The sequence below is a fragment of the Rattus norvegicus genome, chromosome 7, assembly GCF_036323735.1.
Source record: "Rattus norvegicus strain BN/NHsdMcwi chromosome 7, GRCr8, whole genome shotgun sequence".
Taxonomy (NCBI): Eukaryota; Metazoa; Chordata; class Mammalia; order Rodentia; family Muridae; genus Rattus; species Rattus norvegicus.
Window position 1 is genome coordinate 25,920,688 of NC_086025.1, and position 23,548 is coordinate 25,944,235.

Consider the following 23,548-nt stretch of genomic DNA (forward strand, 5'->3'; position numbering starts at 1 on the left):
GAGTATGACTCTCAATTCCCATAAACATTAAACTCATGTAAGTAGCTATCATAACTGTTAACAAAACAGTTTATAAAACAAAGTACTTTCCTTTGCCCACGAATTCATACAGAAGATAATTTCGGCAGCTTCTTTTGATGAGGTTTGAAGCACAGACACGGAAAAACATACAGTCCTCAGATTCAGACCAGCACAGCATATTTTACTAAGCACCTACTACAGGCCAGTGGCTGTGCTGCTGACAAAGGACAGTGATGACTCTGATGACTGTGGTGTGTTCTCCCCTCTCCTCCAGCTCCTGCGCTGGTATAGAAGGAAGATGCACACATACACAGTAACAGTCGCTACAAAGCAGTGTACTGGGACCCGAAACTCTTCTCCCTAACCTGACTCCCTTCCCTCTCTGTCCACAGACAGCACGTGGTCTAGCTGCTCCCCAGACATGCCCACTCCCTCCTCGGGTTCTCTCAACATGTGTCTCCTGTGTCTAGTCCTACCTTACAGTCTGCTGCCTAGAAAACCCAAACGTATGCAAGCATCCTCTGGTACACAGTGCCTGCTAAGATAGCCTGAGACTTTCCAAAGAAAACATGCAAGAGTATGGGGGTCATATGAGTGATGTGGAAAGGGTATAGATCCCCAGTGAAGAAAGGGTGGGCTCTGTGAGCAACAGAATCTAGAACTACCTGCTCTGAAGCCACTCCCTCAGAATGGATGCAGAGGCCGAGTGAACGGAGCAGCTAAGACAATGGGTTCTAGGTCCAGTCTCCTTTGTGAAAAGGGACAGCGGAGCTCCACTCTAAGAGACCACAGGGTGGACCCTAGAGAGATGTCCTGAGCTGTGTGTGAAGCATTCGCTCAGCCTGGACGGAGGTCAGGAGACATCCAGACGATGAAGATTTAATTTGTATCGGGTAAGGTACAAAGAACAACAAACTGATTCGTTTCAAAAATGTCTAAAGTAGTGGGAGGGTGCAGTTTAGTGAAGAGGCACTTGCCTGATGTGCATAAGACTGTGGGCTTCATCTCCTATTCTAAAATTAAAAAAAAAAAAAAAACAAGCAAACAAGCACACCAAGGATAAAATTAAAACCAAGTTGCCAGGCCTAGTGAAACATTCCTTTATCTCCAGGACTCTAGAGGCAGAGACGGGTGGATCTCAGCGAGTTCGAGCCCAGCCTGGTCTACCTAGTGACCTTCTAGACAGCAAGAGCTACGTAGTGTGACCCTGTCTCAGAAATAAACCGAATCAGTGGCTGAGATTTTGCTGCGTCGGGTTGGCGTTTTGATATAGGAAAGCTCAAACAGGAAGACTAAGGCAGAGGACACTTCAGTCAGTCAGACAACGTGGCCGGGATGAGTAAAGAGCTGTGTGGCCTCAGGCAAGTGTCTTGGCTGCTCTGCATCTCCCATTTCTTCTGTAACAAATGTTATGGAGCTGTTAGGGTTTAAGCCACACAGAGTAAAATAGTAGAGCCAATAAAGGCATGCACATCGAATAACTGACAGGCTCCACGCCATCCCACTCCTCCCATGTGTCACTTCGGCGTCTGTTTTATTCGTTTTGTGCTAAGCACACTTCCCGCACCCCACGGCACCATAAGACTTCCTAGTCCTCCGTCTGGATGCTGATCGTGTTGAGAGTTAGAGATCGGGTTTTCTCTTTGTCTTCTTGAGCATAGGGGTAGAGAGTAATGACGCCACATCACGCATGTGTGCACGAACGAGTGAAGACCCGTCCCACCCGGTGGGCAAGAGCCCTCGCCTCGTCTTCGTTCCCAGAGCTCAGCGCAGTTCACGTAGACAATGGATCTTCACTCAGCTGAATGGCGTTGGGGCGTCAGCGCACACATCACTCCAGACTTGCAGCCCTCAGAGACCGAGTGAGAATGTATTCTTCCCGTCCCCCAAATAATCTCTAGGTGAAGGATGGAGGGCACACTTGGTCATGAATAAGGGAGAAAAAAAAAAGAATTCCTTTCTTAAGAAATGGAGGGCTTTAATTAGCCATAATAGCTGTTTAGACCACTCTGGACTCTCTCCGCGTTTGCCCAGGGCTCTTCATTTAGATGAGAGAATCTTCATTCTTTCCAGGGTGACAGCCAGCATTGTTGTTTCTCCAGATATAGAAAGCTGCGGACTGTGGGCTGGGGCCTTTTCCACATGCAAAAGTTCCTTCCATTGTTCTCATGGGCGATGATTGTCTAGTAAGAGTCTAAGCCCCAGAGCCTCACTGCTCAACAGACCCTGAGAAGTCTTCAAGCATTTTCAGAACAGTTAACTCGTCAGTGAATCCAAGCGTTCCACAGGCTATGGAAGAGGTTTCTCACTTAAGGAACAAGCTCAATGACATTCGTGCACAGTGAGCAGAACCCGCAGATCACTTAAGTGCTTAAACGCCGCCCACTTGCCAGCATTGGGTACGTGTTTATGGTGCGATTCCAAGTAAGATGGGGTAAGTCCTCTCGAGACTGTGTTGTGAATTAAGGGAGAATATATATTGTACTGGCTGGTATTGTGTGTCAACTTGACACAAGCTGGAGTTATCACAGAGAAAGAAGCTCTGTTGAGGAAATGCCTCCATGAGACCCAGCTGTAAGGCATTTTCTCAACTAGTGATCAAGGAGGGAGGGCCCAGTCCATTGTAGGTGGTGCTGTCCCTGGGCTGGTGGCTCTGGGTTCTGAGCAAGCTGAGCAAGCCAGGGGAAGCAAGCCAGTAAGCAGCATCCCTCCATGGCCTCTGCATCAGCTCCTGCTTCCTGACCTGTGTGAGTTCCAGTCCTGACTTCCTTTGGTGATGAATAGCAATGTGGAAGTGTAAGCTGAATAAACGCTTTCCTCCTCAACTTGCTTCTTGGTCACGATGTTTGTGCAGGAATACAAACCCTGACTGAGACAATGTGTGTGTGTGTGTGTGTGTGTGTGTGTGTGTGTAATTTGTATTATCTATTATATATTATTTTATGTGTTTATTTTATATTTATATTTTATATTATATATTATTATATTGTAATATTTATTACAATATATTTTATTATATATGATATGTTTATTGTATATTTATTATAATAATATTATAATATATTTATATCATATGTAATATGATATATATAGCATATATGTGTTATTTATGTAGTACAGTTGGAGTAAGAGGCTAGCTAAGCCTTGAGGTTTATAACCTGGCCTCTTCTTCCTGCCCCACCTCTGTTTCCTGATCTCCCCAGATGTGAACAAGCAGCCTCACACTCAGACCTCTACAGCCACAATCACTCTAGCCACCAGGCTTCCCCCTTCTAGACTGTACCTTCAACCAGGTGCCAAAATAGACCCTTCCTCCCTTTAAATTGCTTTCTCAGAGGCCAACAGTGGTTGTGCCCTGGAGGGCAGCTGTTGCCCATGGTCACAGCCAGAGGACTGCCCAGCAAACCATAACTGGTACCAACAGCCGTGATCGGGAGTGATGACAATCTCCTGTCATCACATAGTGTGTTCCCACTGCTCTTCCTCTGCAGATCCAGCATCCAGGCTTGGCCCTGCCTTCCTACCTTCCTGTCCACTTTATCAAAGCTGGATACCCTTTATCCATCTGTTGATTGTAACGAAGCCCCTTGAGTAGTGCAGTGTGCTGCTCCGTGGAAGCCGAGAGAGCGTCTATGTGTTCGTACATTATATATGTCCATGTCCAAAACTGAAACATTGTCTTCCGTAGGTTCTTTATGTAGTGCGCCTAAACCGAGCATTTAAAGAATTTGGCTGTTAGATACATGTATTGGAGAGTTTGGGAAAATATAAAAAAAGACTCTTTAGACCTGAAAATAAAGCCAGGGACAGTGGCCTAAGCCTATAATAACATCTACCGGAAAGACTAGGGACTGAGCCTAGGACTTAGCAATATAGGGAGATTTGGTGGGGGTGGGGTGCAGGCTATCCCAGCTACCCGGAAGGCTGAGTTTGAAGTCAGCCCTGTCTCAGAGGCAAAGCAACAACGACCTCCCAGGACTGGTGCCCTAGAGTAGAGCATGTGCTTCACAAGAACAAGGCTCTGGATCCATCTGCTATGAAGAGGAGGAGGAGGAAGGAGAGGGGTGGAAGTGGGTGGATGGAGCTGGGAGGACAGTGGTTAGAGGAAAAAGAGGAGAGAGCGTGGGTGGAAAGGGAAGGAGGGAAAGAGGAAAACCGAAGATGGGAGAGGAGAAAAGAACAGGATGGGGAGCAAGGGGAAGGGGAAGGGAGGGCAAGGAGGAGGAGTGGGGGAGGGGAGGGGAAAGGAGAGGGAGTGGGGGAGGGGAGGGGAGGGGAGAGGGAGGGGGGAGGGGAGGAGAGGGGAGAGGAGAAGGAGTGGGGGAGGGGAGGAGAGAGGAGAGGAGAGGGAGTGGGGGAGGGGAGGGGACAGGAGAGGAGAAGGAGTGAGGGAGGGGAGGAGGGGGAAGAAAGGGAAGTCTCCTGGCTATGGTTAGAAAAGAGACCTGAGAGTTCAAACCTGAGGTCCTTTGAAGCAAATCCCAGTGGGAAGATTTATGAGATTTTATGGTGATTCATAGTCGCAGATCTGCAGGAACTTCCTCAGAATACCGCAGCGGTCCATTATGACAAGTACATAACATGTTTTACAGAGCTCATTAACAAAATGAATGCCAATTACTCATAAAATTCATGTCCATCTGAGTATGACAAATAAATTTTTCAAGAATTTACAGGTATACACACACACACATGCACACACAGGCACACACATGCACATAGTGCTCGCGTGCACACACATACAAACTTGGTTCAGGGCATTCTAGAACACTTCCTTCTAAGTAAAGGAAAAATGGCTGTACTCAGTATTTTCTACTTAAAGATATACAAAGCACTGTCTTGAACACTAGGGAACATTGTTCTGACATACTTATTCTGTGAAACAAACTATACACTGAAAACTGTTAGTTTTAGGTAAGATCCAAAAGCAAGAAAGTGGCCCATGACTTGCCCAGGATACAGTAGAAGCCATCTCACTGCTCGAGATGTATTATCTACATACCTCTGGTTCCGTATGAGGGAAAGTATCAGATGAACTGTCTAACAAACTCTCAATGAACAGCAGCATGCAATCTAGAGTAAGGCCATGCCTCCCTAGTAGATAAAGCCCAACTCCTGGCATTGCAACTGAGTGGAGCAGGGGAGGGTAAATGGACTACCTCATCACAGGATATCAAGAGACAATGTAGTCAAAAATAGTTTTCATGAGCTGGCATGATCAAAGCCATGAAAACATAATGTCCCCACTGGAGAGATGGTGTGGTAGTTTGAATGAGAAAGGCTCCCATAGGCTCAAATATTTGCATGCTTAGTCCCCATTTGGTGAGACTGTTTGGGAAGAACTAGGAGGTGTGTTCCTCATGGAGCAGGTGTGCCACTGGGGATGGGCTTTGAGGTTTTAAAAGATAGAGATAGATAGATAGATAGATAGATAGATAGATAGATAGATAGATAGATAGATAGGTAGGTAGGTAGGTAGGTAGATAGATAGATAGATAGATAGATAGATAGATAGATAGATAGATAGATAGATAGATAGGGAGGTAGGTAGATAGATAGATAGATAGATAGATAGATAGATAGATAGATAGATAGATAGATAGATAGATAGATAGGTGGGTAGGTAGATAGATAGATAGATAGATAGATAGATAGATAGATAGATAGATAGATAGATGAGATAGATAGATAGATAGATAGATAGATAGATAGATAGATAGATAGATAGATAGATAGATAGATGATAGATAGATCTTTCTCTCTCCCCCATCTCTATCCCTCTCCCTTTATCCCTCTCTATCTCTCCGTTTCTGTCTCTGTCTCTGTCTCTCTCCCTCTCTCCTTGGCTGGATAGTTGCCTCCTATAGATCAGGATGTAAAGCTTTCAGCCACTGCTCCACCACCATGCCTGTCGGCATCCCACGATGATAATCATAGACTAAGCCCCCGAAACTGCAAGCAAGCCCCAAGTTAAATGCTTTCTTTTATAAGAGCTGCCTTTGGTTATGGTGTCTCTTCAAAGCAATAGGACAGTGACTAAGACAAAGATGAGGGATGGCTAAGTCTGAGGAAAAAAATCACTCTTCAGAGCTCAGCTCATGGCTTGACAGATCCTGGCTCACCAGGAAGAACTCTCCCATTTGGAACTCTTCGGAATCACTTCTCTTTCTTTAAAGATTTTATTTTTATTTTCATGTGTCTGTCTGTGTGTCTGTGAGGATGTGTACATGTGTCCAGTGCCTACAGAGACCAGAGGGAGCTTCCATCCAGATGTAGGTGCTGGGAACTGAACTTGGATCCTCTGCAAAAGCAGCAGACACTCCCAACCACTGGGCCATCTCTCCAGCACCTTGGAATCTCTTCTTGACCTCTTGGCTAAGATCAGGTGTGGAACACAAAGGCCCTCCCATTAAATGAGGGGCTATGATTACTGTCTGGCCTCTTTGAGGCCATCATGGAAGAAGATTACAGAAAGACCAAGGACCATCACAACAACAAGCAGCATGGATCCTGGTCCTCAGGAGAGATTAGGACTGTGACTTTATTATGAAAGAAGAAATATTTTGGCATCCAGATACCTACTGAGACAGTCCCTGGTATTCTTTGGTCAAGTGTGACCTGCAAATGGGTAGATTCAATAACCAAGACCCAGGAAGGAAATATTAACTTGGTTTCAGATCCCTCCGGGCTGACAGTCAGGATCAACTTCCCAGAGGAAAAAACAGAAATGGAGGAAATCAAAATAATTGAAGAAGAAAGACCAATCATTTCAGTGGGAGCTATTGTTTGTTTTGGTAGCTTCTCTGGAAGATAGCTCAGGGATTAAAAGCATGAAGCTTACTGACTTATTTGAGTTAATTTTATACCCCACTTTGCTGAAGTTGTTTATCAGGTTAAGTAGTTCTCTGGTGGAACTTTTGGGGTCATTTAAGTACACTATCATATCATCTGCAAATAGTGATATTTTGATTTCTTCCCTTCCAATTTGTATCCCTCAAACAAATCAGTAACCTTCCTCTACTCAAAGGATAAACACCTTTCATAACAGTCCCAAAGGTGTGACTTTAACCAAGCAAGTGAAAGATCTATATGACAAGAACTTCAAGCCTCTGAAGAAAGAAATTGAGGAAGACCTCAAAAGATGGAAAGATCTCCCATGCTCATGGATTATCAGGATTAATATAGTAAAGACAGCCATTTTGCCAAAAGCAATCTACAGATTCAATGCAATGCCCATCAAAATTCCTACTTAGTTCTTTATAGAGATAGAAAGAGCAATTTACAAATTCATTTGGAATAACAAAAACCCAAGATAGCCAAAACTATACTCAACAATAAAAGAATTTCTGATGGAATTTACCATCCCTGACTTCAAGCAGTATTACAGAGCAATAGTCATAAAAACTGTATGGTATTGGTACAGAGACAGGCAGATAGATCAGTGGAACAGAATTGAAGACCCAGAAATGAACCCACACACCTATGGTCACTTGATCTTTGAAAAAGGAGTAAAACCACCCAATGGAAGAAAGATAGCATTTTCAACAAATGGTGCTGGTTCAACTGGAGGTCAGCATGTAGAAGAATGCAGATCAATCCATTCTTATCACCCTGTACAAAGCTTAAATTCAAGTGGATCAAGGACCTCCACATCAAACCAGATACACTCAAACTAATAGAAGAAAAAGTGGAGAAGAGTCTCGAGCACATGGGCACTGGGGAAAATTTCCTGAACAAAACACCAATGGCTTATACTCTAAGATCAAGAATTAACAAATGGGACCTCATAAAACTGCAAAGCTTCTGTAAGGCAAAAGACAGTCATTAGGACAAAATGGCAACCAACAGATGGGGAAAGGATCTTTACCAATCCAAATCTGATAGAGGGATAATACCCAAAATATACCAAGAACTCAAGAATTTACACTCTAGAGAGCCAAATAACCCTATTAAAAATGGGGTGCAGATCTAAACAAAACATTCTCAGCTAAGGATTATCAAATGGCCAAAAAGCACCTTAAGAAATGTTCAACATCTTCAGTCATAAGGGAAATAACAACCCTGAGATTCCACCTCACACCAGTGAGAATGGCTAAGATCAAAAACTCAGGTGACAGCAAATGCTGGCGAGGATGTGGAGAAAGAGGAACACTCCTCCATTGTTGGTGGGATTACAAACTGGTACAATCACTCTGGAAATCAGTCTGGAGGTTCCTCAGAAAATTGAACATTGCACTACCTGAGGACCCAGCTATACCTCTCCTGGGCTTATACCCAAAAGATGCTCCAACATACAACAAAGACACATGCTCCACTATGTTCATAGCAGCCTTATTTATAACAGCCAGAAGAAGCTGGAAAGAACCCAGATGTCCTTCAACAGAGGAATGGATTCAAAAAATGTGATACATCTACACAATGGAAATCTACACTACTCAACTATCAAAAATAATGACTTCATGAAATTCATAGCAAATGGAATGAACTAGAAAATATCATCCTGAGTGAGATAACCCAATCACAGAAAAACACACTTGGTATGCACTCATTGATAAGTGGATGTTAGCCCAGAAGCTCGAATTACCCAAGATGCAATCCACAGACCACAGGAAGCTCAAAAAGAAGGATGATCAAAATGTGGATGCTCCCACTCCTTCTTAAAAGGGAAGTTCATATTCATAGGAAGGGATATGGAAGCAAAGTTTAGAACAGCAACTGAAGGAATGGCCATTCAAACCGTGCCCCACATGTGGCCCATATATATATATATATATATATATATATATATATATATATATATATATATATATATATATATATATATACAGCTACCAAAACTAGATAAGATTGATGAAGCTAAAAAGTGCATGCTGAAAGGGAACAGATATAGATCTCTCCTGAGAGACACATCCAGAACATGTCCAATACAGAGGCGAATGCTAGCAGCAAACCACTGAACTGAGAACAGAACCCCCTTGGGGGAAATTAGAGGAAGGATTGAAAGAGCTGAAGGGGCTTGCAACCCCATAAGAACAACAATGCCAACCAACCAGAGCTTCCAGGGACTAAACCACTACTGAAAGACTATACATGGACTGACCCAGGGCTCCAACTGCATATGTAGCAGAGAATAGCCTTGTTGGGGCACCAGTGGAAGGGGAAGGAAGCCCTTGGTTCTACCAAGGTTGGATCCCCAGTGCAGGGGAATGTTGGGGAGGGGGGTTGTAAGGGGATGGATGGGGGGAAATACCTGTAAGGGGGAGGGGGAGGGGATAGGGGGCTTGTGGACAGGAAACCGGGAAAGGGAATAACATTTGAAATGTAAGTAAAGAAATATATCTAATTTAAAAAAAAAAAAGAGCATGGAGTCAGGATGCAGATGAACCTGAATGGACCATCATCCTGAGAGGAGCAAGTAGAAGCAAAAGAAGAGAAGCAAGTCATAGAATGGTTGGCTGCTCAGGCACTGAGGTGCATGAGCAAGACGACCAGGCCAGCTCATGCCTGGAACAGCCACTTATCCTTCACCTTCAGGGCTGCTAGGAAAGCACAGCCCCTCCCTTCTAAAACTGCCCACAGGTAAGTGATCTCCATACCTGCTGGAGCAGCCTATAGCCACTGACTGACTAATGCAGCCATGCACCAGGCTGGTCCTCTGTGCTGGCTACGTTCCTCAGCCTCCGCTGCCCGCTGCCTGAGAGTACAGCTTCCCATAGTCCTCTCTGCTTTCCTGCCCTGTCTTACTGCCTCCATCACATGTTTTATGAGTTAGCTTTGTTTTCATGAATTATAGTTCAGGCTCCCCCAAACCCCCTGACTCAACACTCTTTGCTTTTAGAGAATCCTGCCTAACAATGGTAGAATAAAATGAAGAAAGGGGCACTGGGAGGTAGGTGAGAGGAGGGAGGTTAAGCTAGAATAGCTCTCCCTGGGAACAGACCTTATGAAAGTCAGGACAGCAGCGGGGTTTGGCGGAGTTGGGGATTGGGGGGTTGGGGGAAGCTCCAGTAAGAGCCAGGAAGTCAGCCAAGTGGTGGCAGCACCATCCTTTAATCCCAGCACTTGGGAGCAGAGGCAGGGGGATCTCTTGAGTTAGAGTGGTTCCAGGACAGCCAGGACTACACAAAGAAACTCTGGTCTTGAAAAAAAAAGTCCAAGAAGTCTATATAGTACAGAGTAGACTGAGAAGGCACTGGTGGAATGAAGTCAAACTTTGGGGGGTGGGGGGTGTTGTGAGCATTGATGGGATGTGACCTGACATAACTTAGCAGAATCACCTGGTGTTACCATGTTCTTTGCCTAAGGTCATGCAGATCAAGGATATCACAGCAGGTGGAACCTAGGCTCATGTCATCTCAGAGCATCTTTAACGCAGAGTTCTTTGTTGATAGGACCATAAGTGCATGTGAGGTACATCTGTTTATCACACAAATACAACACTAAATATGTGAGGACCTGGGTTCAATTCCCAGTATCCCCCCTACACTCACACACACACACACACACACACACACACACACACAGGGGCGTGGCAGGCGATGTCACAGAAGTCGTGTGTGGAATAATATTCACTTGGAACTAGAAAGGGAAGAGAAAGCAGGGAGGGATGAAGGACAGCCCAAGGGGTAGCCATCGTTTACAGTAACTTACTATCTATCTTATAAAGAACAAGAGGCATCCCGAAGTTTCTAATGCAAAGGATGCTGGATGCTTAAATAGATGGGAGTGCTAATTATCTTGACCTGAAAATTACATTGTATAATGCGTCAAATCATCACACTATACTCCACGAGTAGGCAGTTATTATGTGTCAATTAAAAATAAAGTGCCAAAGATTTTGACATAGAACGTCTGGTTTGAAACCTAAGCTATCTGTAAGCTATGTGTCCTCAGACAACTTACTCAACCTCTCTGTGCCTTGATTTCTTCATCTACAAAATTGCAACGGTAGTAGTCTCCTCTTTGTGGGGTTTTTTTTTTTTGATAGTATTAAATAAATTACAATGTCTGGAATACAGTATGCACTGGCCATAATTACTATATTTCTATGGATGAACAGTCCTGGAATACCCTCGTTACCACTGAAGCTGAACAAATCTGCGTGCTAATTTTGGGACATGCACTCCAAGTTCAGTGGCTTCTGTGTCAACTCTACAGCCCCAGGCTCCGCTCTAAGTGTGGGAATCTTTGTTCACTCCGAACTTCTAACCGTGCCTGCAGCTGAGCTGACAGAAACCATTCTCCAGGGAAACTGACAGTAATCAACCCCATGTGGGAACTCTCAAAGGCGTCCCTGCTTGGTGACCACCCCCCAAGCCAGGAGGAGCAGTCCATGATCAAACAGAAGAATTTTGGGAATTCCATTCAGATGATACTCACAGTCTTAAACCTTAGGATGGACCTCGTCTATAACTCCCTTCACCTGAGGAGTTAAAAGCAGGGCTTCTGATCTCCCAATGCCCTTGGAGGCAGAAAACATACTTTGTTTTACTGTTAGGCTTGGAGTCTGTCACCTGGTTCTATGTGGAAAGCTACAAAATAAGGAGGAAATGCCTCTTTGTATGCTGGGCTCTCGGTAGGACACTTTGCGTGTAATCATCTTATAGACTTGTGGCAGAGCTCGTCTGGATAATTCTGACACAAAGATCACCACGACTGAGGCTTGAGTACTCTCTCTCCTTCCTTTCCCTGCCAGCAATTTCCACCTAAGGTCTGCCTAACGAACACACTGAATCTTGGATTTGGTTTGTTTGTTCTAAAGATGTCCCATAGTATGTCAGCCATGACGGTGTCCAGAATTTGATCGGTGTACTCTCCTCCTAGCCTATTCTATGGTGCTTGTCTCCAGACCAGTAGTTCTCAACCTCACACAGGTCTCCACCTCTTTGGGGGTTGAATATCAGGTATCTTCCATATCGGACATGTACATTACAATTCACAACAGTAGCAAAATTACAGTTATGAAGTACGAGAGAAATAATTTTATGGTTGGGGTCACCACAACATGAGGAACTGTATTAAAGGGTCACAGCATTAGGAAGGTTGAAAACCACTGCTTCGGACGCTGGTTAAGGAGCCCCAGACTCACAGATCCATTTCAAGTGCAGGTTGTGTGACTTGGAAGTTACTGATTCAGTCGTGAACCTGACTACCGTCTTCGTAAGCAAAAATCCCTCCATACGAATAATCTAACCAAACCGTAGAAGTCATTCTTATGATTGATGTTTCCTATTTTCAAAAACAATAAAGTTCCCCTCCCCCCCAAAAGCAATCAAGTGGAAGGTGGCTTAAGGTTAAATATGTTTATGATAAGCTGGGAAACAAATGCCCCTTGTTTTTATTAATGAAACCCAATGTATAATAATTGGGGACAAAAATCTGACCGTATGTCACTCATTGGGAAGAATGGAATCATGGGAGAAATGGTGGATAACAACTGAGGTTCAAAGTTACCATTTCTAAGGACTAAATACTTCCCCTCAGGTCTTCACAGACTCAGCAGAGGTTGGGAGAACAGCGCTGACCCTCTGCCAGATTTCTTTGTCATCCCTCGGACGAGCCAATTACACTAAAGTGCTTTCTCTTTGCATTTATAATCAAGTGAGTGCCACCACAGTAGGATGCTGCCTGGAGAGTGATCCAGCGCAGGATGGAAGAGTCATTTAAAAAAATATTATAATCGTTTTCTATTTTTGGCAGGTTCATGTGCTCTCACCAAGTTCCTCCCTGCACGGGATGGCCCGGCATCTCAGAGGGAAGCTTTCTAATTACTAAAGTGAGGCGGCTGCTAACTCTATCCTCTTACGGCATGAACCCTCATCAGGAGAAACACAGTGAAACACGCAGCATCGAGAGGAACACGAGGCGTAAAAACAGGAGATGGGAAGCTTCTCAGACATCATCCACGTTACCTAGAAGTGACCTCTTGAGCATTAATGCTTTGAAAATTTATGGGTTTTTTTTTAAAGCTAAAAGAAGAATCCAAATGTCATTTTTTCACACTAGGATTAGAAATGATTATTCAAACACCGAAAAAAAATAAACAAACAACAACAAAAAAGATAACAATGCCGTTGCTCACAATCCCTATATCTGAGAGATAAAAGAAACCATGTTACCTTGCCCAGATGACTACTGGTTAATTCACCCACAAAACCTAAGGAGACATTTACTATCGACTAAGAAAAGGAACAAATTAAAATGTGATACCAATTCATTCATACATGGCAAACTCTCCTGCTGTGGTAATAAATTTTATATGAAAACTGTTGTTTTTTTCTCGTCACGGACTAAATATCTCTTTGAATTCACCAACAGTCTTAGAATGTTGCTGCTGCTACTACATACAATTTTTCTCCCTTACAGAATGCTGATGCTTTAAGTTACCATCTCTAAACTACCTTACAGCCACTCTCCTCTTTGAGAACGATATCACGAAGAGACATTTCACTTGCTTTCTATTATGTATTTGGGTTTAAAATATGTATGTAAGAAAAAAAATACTGCAAATATTTGACTATCATTTTTAGTGAAACTCTCTTATTTCTGCTCAAAGTGCAACTACATCATTGCTACTGAATTAACATGAAATTCCGGCTCCAGAATTCCTTTTGATTCTTATAACAAGCATATGTATAATAAATAATACCACCAGCAGTGAGTGATATTCCTAACAGGTAAACAGGTGAGTGGCAATTCTAACAGATAAAACAGTGTTTGCCTTGGTATATTCCTGACTTGAATAAACCCTCTCACCTCCACATCCTAGCGCTGAGGATTGAACTCGGGGACTTAATGCATGCTTGGCAAGTCCCGATACTTTCCACACATCTTTTTGTCCAGACATAAACTTGGCTCTAGAGGAGGTTCCAGAAACCATCTGATGTGACCCACCCCTATTCCCGTTAAAATGCGACTTTATAAACACAATTCAAAATATCTTAGACACTGGCAACGTGAAGCTACTCAGAAATAAATCTAAAGTTCAAGTTCAGAGTTTACCTTTGTAAGATCCCCAGCGAATCTCCCACGGCATTCTTCACTCCTTCCTTCCCGGGTTTCAAAATTTTTTCTTTGAAGGTATCAAATGCGTTAAATGGCATTTTGAATGGGGGCAATAGGAGAGGCACCTCAGAGCCCTTAGCAGGCGACCTCAGAAGCTGTCATCCTCTCGAACCTCCAGCCCAGGGGCGCTGCGTTTGCCCTTGAGGAACACTTGAAATTTAGTTCTCATGGAGGGAACTACTTAAAATCAGAAAGGAGGGGAACCCCAGCTCGGATGTTCTAAGAAGAGAAAAACCCTCTCCTCTCGATTCAGAGTCAACAAAGCTGGTTGAGGAATTGCTGGCTAGGAATCCAGTCCCTTGCAAAAGCTACCGGCTGAGCAGCAGCCTGTGACAGCTGTCTCGGGCAGCCACGCTCAGACTGAGCACAGCCTGTATCCCTGGCTGTGGCCGGCTGGAGAAGCTAAAGTGAGCTCCAGTGTATGAGGGGTCCTGAGACCAGCAGCAGTTTCTGAAGCCAGCCCTGGCCCCTCCTGCTTCCTTCAGCTTGCAGGTGGCGCTGTCAGCTTCTCCCTGGGGCGATGCTATAGAAACCAAGAACACCTGCCCCTCTGCAGCCTGGGCTTATGAATGGGCTCCCAGCCAGGGCCGGAGCCCAGAGTGAAGTTTATGAAACATTTACAAGTCTCCTGCTTTTCTTAGGTCCAGTCCCATCGGCTCTCAACCACTATGTCATGCCTTTTAGTCCCTTTCGGGTAGAATGGGAGGCGCTTTTTGAGCTGGGCACGAGCACGTATGTGGTCCAAGGAACAGCACACTTCAGGCTGAATGCATAACCCAGGTCACAACATCGAGGAGGGACAGTACACAGATGCCTTTAGGACCGAGCGAGGATATCTGAGCTTGTCCTACCACCTGCTCTGAGCTCCTCACTGCTTGTCCTCAAGAGCAACAGAAACGTCTCCAAAGACCCCCGACCCTTGTTTCTTGTCTATTCTCCATAGCAACGCTAGCCCGAACTCAGCAAGCTCCCTCCTGCTTCTGGGGTTTCCTCAGGTGATACCCCTCGCCTTGGTAACCTCCTTTGCCCTTTTATCTGCACAGCCTCTAGAGGTTCCCGCCTCACGAAGGCATCATTTCAAAGTCCCATAGACCAGGGGAGGTGGCCCTCTTGTAAGCCCCCAAATGACCTAGACTTGGATGACAGTGGATGTTGCCCAAACACCCGCTGGACCTGTGTAGGAACAGCCAGTTGCTCCCACATTACAGGCTTCAGGACTATGCCCCCAGTACGAGTGCAGCCATGAGCAAACAGCCTTGTACGGGAGGTACTGATGCTCCAAGACGAATATGAGACGCCATGAGTAGATGTAACCCCTCAGGATCCCAGGATCTGTTTCCACAAGAATTGCTGTGTTCTGTGTGCACTGTAGTCCAAAACCTTCTTCAGATCTGAATTAAGGTCCATTAGCACTGGATTGCAGTAGGCTCAGCCGAGATCTTCCCGCAGTCAATGCTGTGCTACAAACTCTGTGCACACCATAGTCAATGCCCTACCGTCGCCTTAGGTGTATTGACTTCCTATTTTTCCCAATTTTAATGGCTGTAAACAGAGGCAAGAAGTTAGCTGTGTCTGAGATTACACGGCTGGTGATTAGCCTATCCAAACAACACCGTCTCCTTCTTCCAAAGGGAATATAGCACGATGAGTCTTTGTGGAATTTACCAACTTGTACAATTACTTCCATGAAGCCATTTTAGAATATTTCCATCGACTCATTTAATCCCTCACACTCATGGTTTATCTCCATCCACATCCCATGGTTCTATAGGAACTATACATGTATTGTTCCTATAGATTTGCCTTTTCTGGCTACTTCCTCTGAATAGAATCGTGTGTGATTTGGTCTCTTGTGGCTGGCTTCTTTCACCCAGCATGTGAGATATGAGATGTGAGATGAGATATCCAGCACCCGGCATGCATCAGTTCCTTCTTGCCGTTTATAACATTTCATTACGTGGATACACTGCCTGTATGTCGATAACTAGTCCTTGGATAGATACGCCACACACTGCCCATTGATTTATTGATGGCCATTTTAGGTTCTTATTTTGTTCTGGATAAAACTACTGTGAACATTTGTTTATGACTTTCCGCTTTAATTTCTCTGGGGTAAATGCTTAAGGAAATGGACTTTTCACTTTTTAAGACGCTGCCAAGTTACCCTCAAAGCGGCTGTATTTGACAGTTCCTCTAGCCCATTTGATAGTTCCCTTTTCTTCAAATCCGTGCCAACATTTCCCTTCTTTTCTAAAGTATAACCACCATGGTGGGCATAACAGCATCTGCCTGTGGTTTTAATCTGCATTAAATTAATCGATGACTAACGACACGCTGACCATCTTTTCAGGTGCTTTTGAGCCAGTAGCATCTGTGGGGGAAGGGGAGGGAAGTGCCTGTTTAGGTACTTTATATGTTTTAAATGGGTTTTGTCTGCTTATTAATGATCCCATGGGTACGTGTTCTGGACATTGTTTCTTTGCCAGATACGTGTGTTGCAAACCATTTCACAGGTCTGCCTGTGCTTCTGCTCTTCCCCATCTATCTATATTTTGAAGTACAGACTTTTTATATTTTGATGAGAAAAAAAAATGGATGCATTTTTTTTCACAGACTTTGTCTCAGCCGTCCTGAGGCCTCAAAGGTTTCCTCTTGTGTTGTATTCTAAGAGCTTTACTGTTGGAGCACTTAAGTGCGAGTCTGTGGCCGTGTTTATGCATCTCATGAGACAAACATCCAAATTCATCATGCAAAGACCCATCGTTTGTTAGAAAGTGCTACGCTTTCTTTGCAATGCATCTGTATGTGTGTGTGCAGGGGAATATGCATGCATGTGCATGTGGACGCCAGAGGACAGCCTCAATTGCTCTCCTCAGGATCTTTTGAGGCAAGGTTCCTCACTGACCAGGAGCTACGGAATAGGCTAGAGTAGCTGGCCTCAGGAACCCTCCCTCCGGCCTTACCGCTTCACTGCTGGGATTACAAGGGTGAACCACCTGGCTGGGTACTTATGCATGGTTTCTGGAGACTGAACTCGGGTCCTCCTGCTTAAAATGAAATGCGTTAGCGGCTGAGCCTATCCCCTCAGCTCAGGAAATGCTATCTCTTCTCCAATGGACTATGTTGGCACTTCTTTTTCTTTAATTGATTTATTAAACAAAACCATAAAGACTCTTGGACTCTGAATTTTGTTCCATCAATCTATACACCAAGTTAATATGTCAGTGTCACACTGTCCCAACTGTTGCTTTGTAAGCTATGGGTGAGAAAATGAAGGTCCTTCAACTTTGCTCTTCTAAAAAATCGCCTTCCTTCACTCTAAGTATTTTGCATATGAGCTTTAGGAACAGCTATTCTGTTTGCACACACATGCACACCTGCATACAGATACACACATACACACACACATGCACACAGGCACACGTGTACACACATGTGTACAAACCATGCACACATTCAGACACACATGTACACATACATGCACACACACAAGCACACACACACACACACACACACACACGCACGCACGCACGCACGCACGCACAATCTTGCCCAGTCCTGTGCTCTTAAAAGGGCATTTTCTTGTCACCAACCTTGCCAATACAACCCTGTATAGCATAGAACCCTAAAGCCCCAGGAAACCACATGTCTATTCCCTTACTATGCATTTTCTTCCCCCCCCCCAAGGTCACTCATCTGTTCAAAGCACATGCTAGCCAATAAAATGTAAGCAGTCTCTCCTACAGAATAGCACCCGTAGCAGAGTTTCTAACCCATCCTCCAACTCCCAAATAGGTTTAAACTCCTTATACATCACATTACATACTGGGAGCAGAACCCAGCAAAGACCACATCAGTCTCTGAGGGCCAGCAGCTGCCGAGAGCACCAGTCCCGCAGAAAGCCCTGGGCATGAGGCACAAGTTGAGCTGGTGCTGCGGATGGTTAGTGGTAGTGACCACTCTAATCTGGGGGACATCTCCCAGGTGCCAGATTGTCTTAGCTAGACTTAAGGCTGTGAAGAGACACCATGACCGAGGCAAACCTTGTAGAAGAAGACATTGAACTGGGGCCGGTTTACACTTTCAGAGGTTCAGTCCATTATCTCACGGTGGGAAACGTGACAGCCTGCAGGCAGACATGGTGCTGACTGAGCCGAGAGTTCTACATCGTGGTCCTCAGGCAGCAGTGTGTCACACTGGGCATGAGCATAGGAGACCTCAAGGTTGGCTGCCACAGTGACACACTTCCTCCAAGGACACACCTCCTAATAGTGCCACCCTCTATGGGCCAAGCATTCAAACCCAGGAGTCTATGGGGGGCCAAGCCTGTCCCATCCACCACCCAGACATCAAGCTTTTACTATGCACTGGCTTATTTAAGCCCTCCCGAAAGGGCCATAAGTAGGTTCTATCGTTATACGACACACAATGAGAGAACTGAGGCACAGGGAGAGGGGTTATATATACATTGAGAGAACTGAGGCACAGGGAGAGGGATTATATATACATTGAGAGAACTGAGGCACAGGGAGAGGGGTTATATATACATTGAGAGAACTGAGGCACAGGGAGAGGGATTATATATACATTGAGAGAACTGAGGCACAGGGAGAGGGATTATATATACATTGAGAGAACTGAGGCACAGGGAGAGGGGTTATATATACATTGAGAGAACTGAGGCACAGGGAGAGGGGTTATATATACATTTGCTGCAGATCACACAGCTAAGAGACTGAACTGGTGGGATAAGAAGCCTGGCATTAAACATTGTCTCCTAACTCTTTATTAGAGCTGAGGTTAGAGCGCTCACCCAGTGCTCTAGTTCAGACCCAGAGTACACATACACACACACACACCCAAAAATATTGGAATTAAGTTATAATATCAAAAATCAAAAGATATTTAAAAGAGACATGATTGAAACAAAGCCCTGAATGATGCTGGCATGATTTACAAAGCTTTATCAGATGCTCAGTATTATAGGAACATTTTTCCTTACACATTTCTGCATCCTTAACACTTACAACTAGAAAAGAATACAGAGAAACACAGTCTGTATATGGCTATAACTATATGTTAAAGTACAATTCGAAGGGAAATGAAACTCGTTTGATTGTTTTTATTTTTATTTTTTGAGACAGGGTCTTACTGTGTAGACCAGGCTGAGCTCAAACTCACAAAACTCAAACTGCTTCTTCCTCCCGAGTACTGGGGGTAAAGGCATAGATCAGCATGTATGAAGTTTTTAAAAGTTCTTTTGCATCCCAGTGTGCCATGGGCTGTCCTTCCTGCTAGACTTCAATATTTAAGAGCTGTATGTTTGTTCAACCATCTTCCATTCACTGTGACACACGGGAAACTTAATCTCTAGCCAATTACCTATCAAAGTGGCTGTGTGCTTTCTAAGTCAGGTATTTATACTAATATACTGATTCAACTTCATATTTTTTTCTTGCTGTGGGGTAGTAAGATTTCTGTTGAGGGGGGCTAAAGACATGGCTCAAGGGTTAAGAGCACTGACTGCACTTCCAGAGGTCCTGAGTTCAATTCCCAGCAACCACATGGTGGCTCACAAGCATCTGTAATGGGATCTGACGCCCTCTTCTGGTGTGTCTGAAGATAGCTACAGTGTGCTCATATAGATAAGAAAAATAAAATCTTCAAAAAAAAAAAGATTTCTGTTGAAAGATGGGGGCGGGGGAAGCTAGCTAAATGAAGAACTAAACGCAAACCGGGAAAAAGGGCTTCTCCATGGACTCTGCATCAGTTCCTGCCTCTGGGTTCCTGCCTTGAGCTCCTTCCCTGAATCCCCTCAGTGATGGATTGTGAGCTGGAAATGTATAAACACTTTGCTCCCCCACCACCACCCAAAATGTCCCTGTGGTAAATAAAGGCTGCCTCCTTAGCCTGGTGTTGCCAGGTCCTGAGGAGGCGGGGCCGAGTGGGAGGTCTCTAGGTCACTGGGATGCTTGAAGCAAACTGTGGAACCCTGTTCCTCTCCTCTATTCCTTTGTTTCCTAGCCACAGGGCAAAAGACATTCCAGTACGTCTTTCACCACAACATGCCACCACAGACCCAAAGGACTAGGGCGCAGGACCAGTGCTTCCCAAAACAGAAGCCAGAATAGATATTCTCTGTGCACTGTTTGGTTTACTATAGGGTGGGCAGTTGGGACTCCTACGAACAGACCTTTCAGAACTGAGGCTCCTTTATTCACTGATGTTGTTGTTGTTGTTGTTGTTGTTCCGTTTCATGAAGGTCTTGTGGGTGGCTTTTCAGGCAATGGTGTTACCAAGGAAACAATACTTCTCTTAATGAAACAAGTAAACGTGCAGAAGGAAAGTGTCCCTCAAGTGTGAGCGAGGATGCCAACTGCAGCCAGCAGATAGGACTGGAAGAGGGCTTCCTTAGGACAGAGGGAATGGTGTGAGCTTCAGGAAGAGACAGGGAGGCAAACCAAAACAGGGGGGAACAATGGCATCGTAGCGGGTATGCTGTGTGGTACTGTATGAACTTGTTAATGTGGGGACCTTAACGTGTACCCTATTGGTAGGTAAGCTTATAGAAGTTTTTTTTTTTTTTTTAAAGGAGCAGGGCGCTGGTTTTCAAGATTACACAGTAACACGTTTGCTTTCGATAAAGTGTTTGGCTGAAGTTAAACTCACAACAAATTGAAAAGAAGTTGACACAATGATTCCCTAGATCCTGGCTTAGGAGTTCTACTGTGGACTGCAGACTGGATGAGACCCTCCCATAGGGAGGCAAATAGGAACCTTTATCCCAACCCGTTGTGACTGCTTCCTCATCGTTTTAGGTTTAGGGTTCCCCTCTCATAACTTAGAATGGAGAGGAGGTTATGCTAAGTTGGATGAGCAAACATTACTCCATTTTTACATATAAGCAATCTGAAGCCTAATAAAGAATTTATCCAAAGTCAGTTTGGGGGAGGAGCCATATGTAAATCCCATGACAAATTCTCAGTTTACTCTGCCGAACTTCTCACCGCATTTACTTGAGCTCTTCCAGGGGACCCAAGTTCAGTCCCCAGCACTTCTGTTGGGAAGATCACAGTCAGCTGTGGCTTCAGCTCTAATGCCTCTTCTGGTCTCCACAGGCACATGCGTACACACGAAACACACACACACAAAACACATGTACATACTCACACATGTACATATACATTCATATGCTCACACACAAAAAAATTTCTTTACAAATTAAAATGATTCATTGGGGTATGGAAAGATGGCTCAGTGGTTAAAAGCACTGACTGCTCTTCCAGAGGTCCTGGGTTCAAATCCCAGCAACCATATGGTGGCTCACAACCATCTGCAATAGGATCTGTACACATAAAATAAATAAAATAAAATAAAAAAGTGATTTGTTGTCTTTATAAAGCTGTTAACTTCCCCCCCTTTCAAGCTTTGTAACTTCCCACAGAACTGGGTCAGGCCCACTACTGCCCCTCATTGCTGAAAGTGAATGAATGGAGACAACAATGTACTGGGGCGTCAGGCAGAGGGGATGAGAATCACACCCGTGGGCTGGCAAGGTGGCTCAGGAGAAACACTGGCTGTACAAGCCGGGTCACCCAACCTGGACTCCCAGAACCCTTGCTTTAAAAAGAAGTGTGATGGGAGGGTATCCCTCTGTCACCCCAGCCTTCCTCTGGGGAGATGGATACAGAAATATTACCCGGAGGCCTATGGCAGGATGGCAGAAACAAGACAGACTCCGACTCAACAAGGTGGAAGAAAACTGACTCTCAAGAATTGTTCTCTGACGTCCACATGACCACCATGACACGTGTGCATGTGCATCCTGCATCACACACACACACACACACACACTCTTTCTTTCACTGTTGCATGTGCACATGCACACATACATATGTGCACACACATATGCACACACATGCACACACATACACACGCACACTCACACTCTAAAGGACTTATTACAAACGAACTCATACTTATGAACCAAGAGTAATGGCGTGTTTCTTTGACTGTAGGAAGTAGAGGCAAGGAATCACCACAAGATTGAGGCTTTCCAAGACACCCCCCCCCCGTAAAAGCCTGTCCCCACAAGCAAAAACGAGTAAACAGCGCCATTCATTCATTTGCTTGCTGTCCTTGATTGCCTCTTGTTTCTGTTCAGAAGGCTTCGTTCTCCACGACAAAACACATTAATATCTTACCCTGGTTTCCAGTGGCAACAGCAGTGGAATTGTCCTTGCTCCTGAACCACCTGCTACCTGCGGGCTGTGTGCAAATATTGGTTGGCAACTAGGATGAATCACTTCCCCTCCTTTTGAGGAAATGGGAAGACACTGGTTCCTTTGACCGTGTGTCATTAAACCATGGTGGGGGGGCGGGGGGGGCTTTGTTTTATAGTCCCTGCAGAATGATTTTAAAATTTTCACAGATTCCTAGGTGGCATCCAGAACCAAAGTAAACTTAATAAATGCCATTGTGATAGAATGATGCATACCGAAATGTTACAAAAAGCCAGGGCCACAAACCATATTGAGATATTTTTATTGCCTTCGCTTCCAATTGTGTGCGTGTGAAGAAGATAGCTTGCCTGAGTAGATTCTCTCTTTCTACCATGTGGGTGCCAGGAATCAAACTCAGGTTGTCGGGCGTGGTCGCAAGCGCCTTCACCTGCTAAGCTATCTCACCGACTCTACCTTCCCGTTACTGAGGTTCCACAAAACCCTGAGTGGCCAGATAATTTCATCGTGTTGAGAATAAAGAAGAAGGAACTCACGCATCTTCTACAAGCCGTTCTCTTGAGGTGCTGTTCTTCTAATGACTCTCCCCACCGGGGAAATATCCCTGACAAAACTTTCTCCAGCTTCTTTAGGATGCCCCTGGGAAACAGGCTAATGTGAATCGCTTGGGGAACAGCGACACCTTCTGGCAGTTTGTAGATTAAACAGATTCACAGCATACACGCCTCCCAGAAATCAGCCAGTCTTCATGAAGTTATTTATTCTAAACCATTTCAAACCCCTGTGGATTAAATCTCTAAAATACTTTAATAAAATATTTCAAAATATCAATGGTTTGATACAAATAACACTGTTGGTTGCTTTGGTGTTTGTTTTGTTGTTGCCTTAATACCAAATATGTTAACCTAACACTAATTCCACTTTTTCTACTCATCGAAAGTTTTTGAAAGAGAGCTGGGGTGATGGGCCACCAGGCACAAGCGCTTGCCACGCAAGCATGAGGACCAGAGTCCTGATACCCAGAGGGCATGGCGGACGCCTGTAAGCTTCATACTCTAGAGACGGCGTAACTCCAGAGCTAGGAGGCTGCCTCAGAGTGTGACAGAGAGTGATAGAAAAAGATGCCCGGGGCTGGGGATTTAGCTCAGTGGTAGAGCGCTTACCTAGGAAGCGCAAGGCCCTGGGTTCAGTCCCCAGCTCCGAAAAAAAGAACCAAAAAAAAA

At 44.6% G+C, this 23,548-nt stretch overlaps 1 protein-coding gene across 2 annotated transcripts in view; it reads right to left on the bottom strand.

Moving 5' to 3' along the window:
- Positions 1 to 16,150, bottom strand: part of Slc17a8 (solute carrier family 17 member 8) — a 55,281-nt gene extending 39,131 nt beyond the window's left edge. Inside the window, exon 1 of one of the 2 annotated variants that reach the window (NM_153725.2) lies at positions 14,023 to 14,723. In NM_153725.2, the coding sequence (NP_714947.1) occupies positions 14,023 to 14,123 (101 nt within the window). In that variant the 5' untranslated portion in view covers positions 14,124 to 14,723. Of the gene's footprint in view, positions 1 to 14,022 lie in introns of both variants that reach the window. The other variant, XM_039078509.2, reaches the window with a different exon arrangement.
- Positions 16,151 to 23,548: the final 7,398 nt, after the last annotated feature.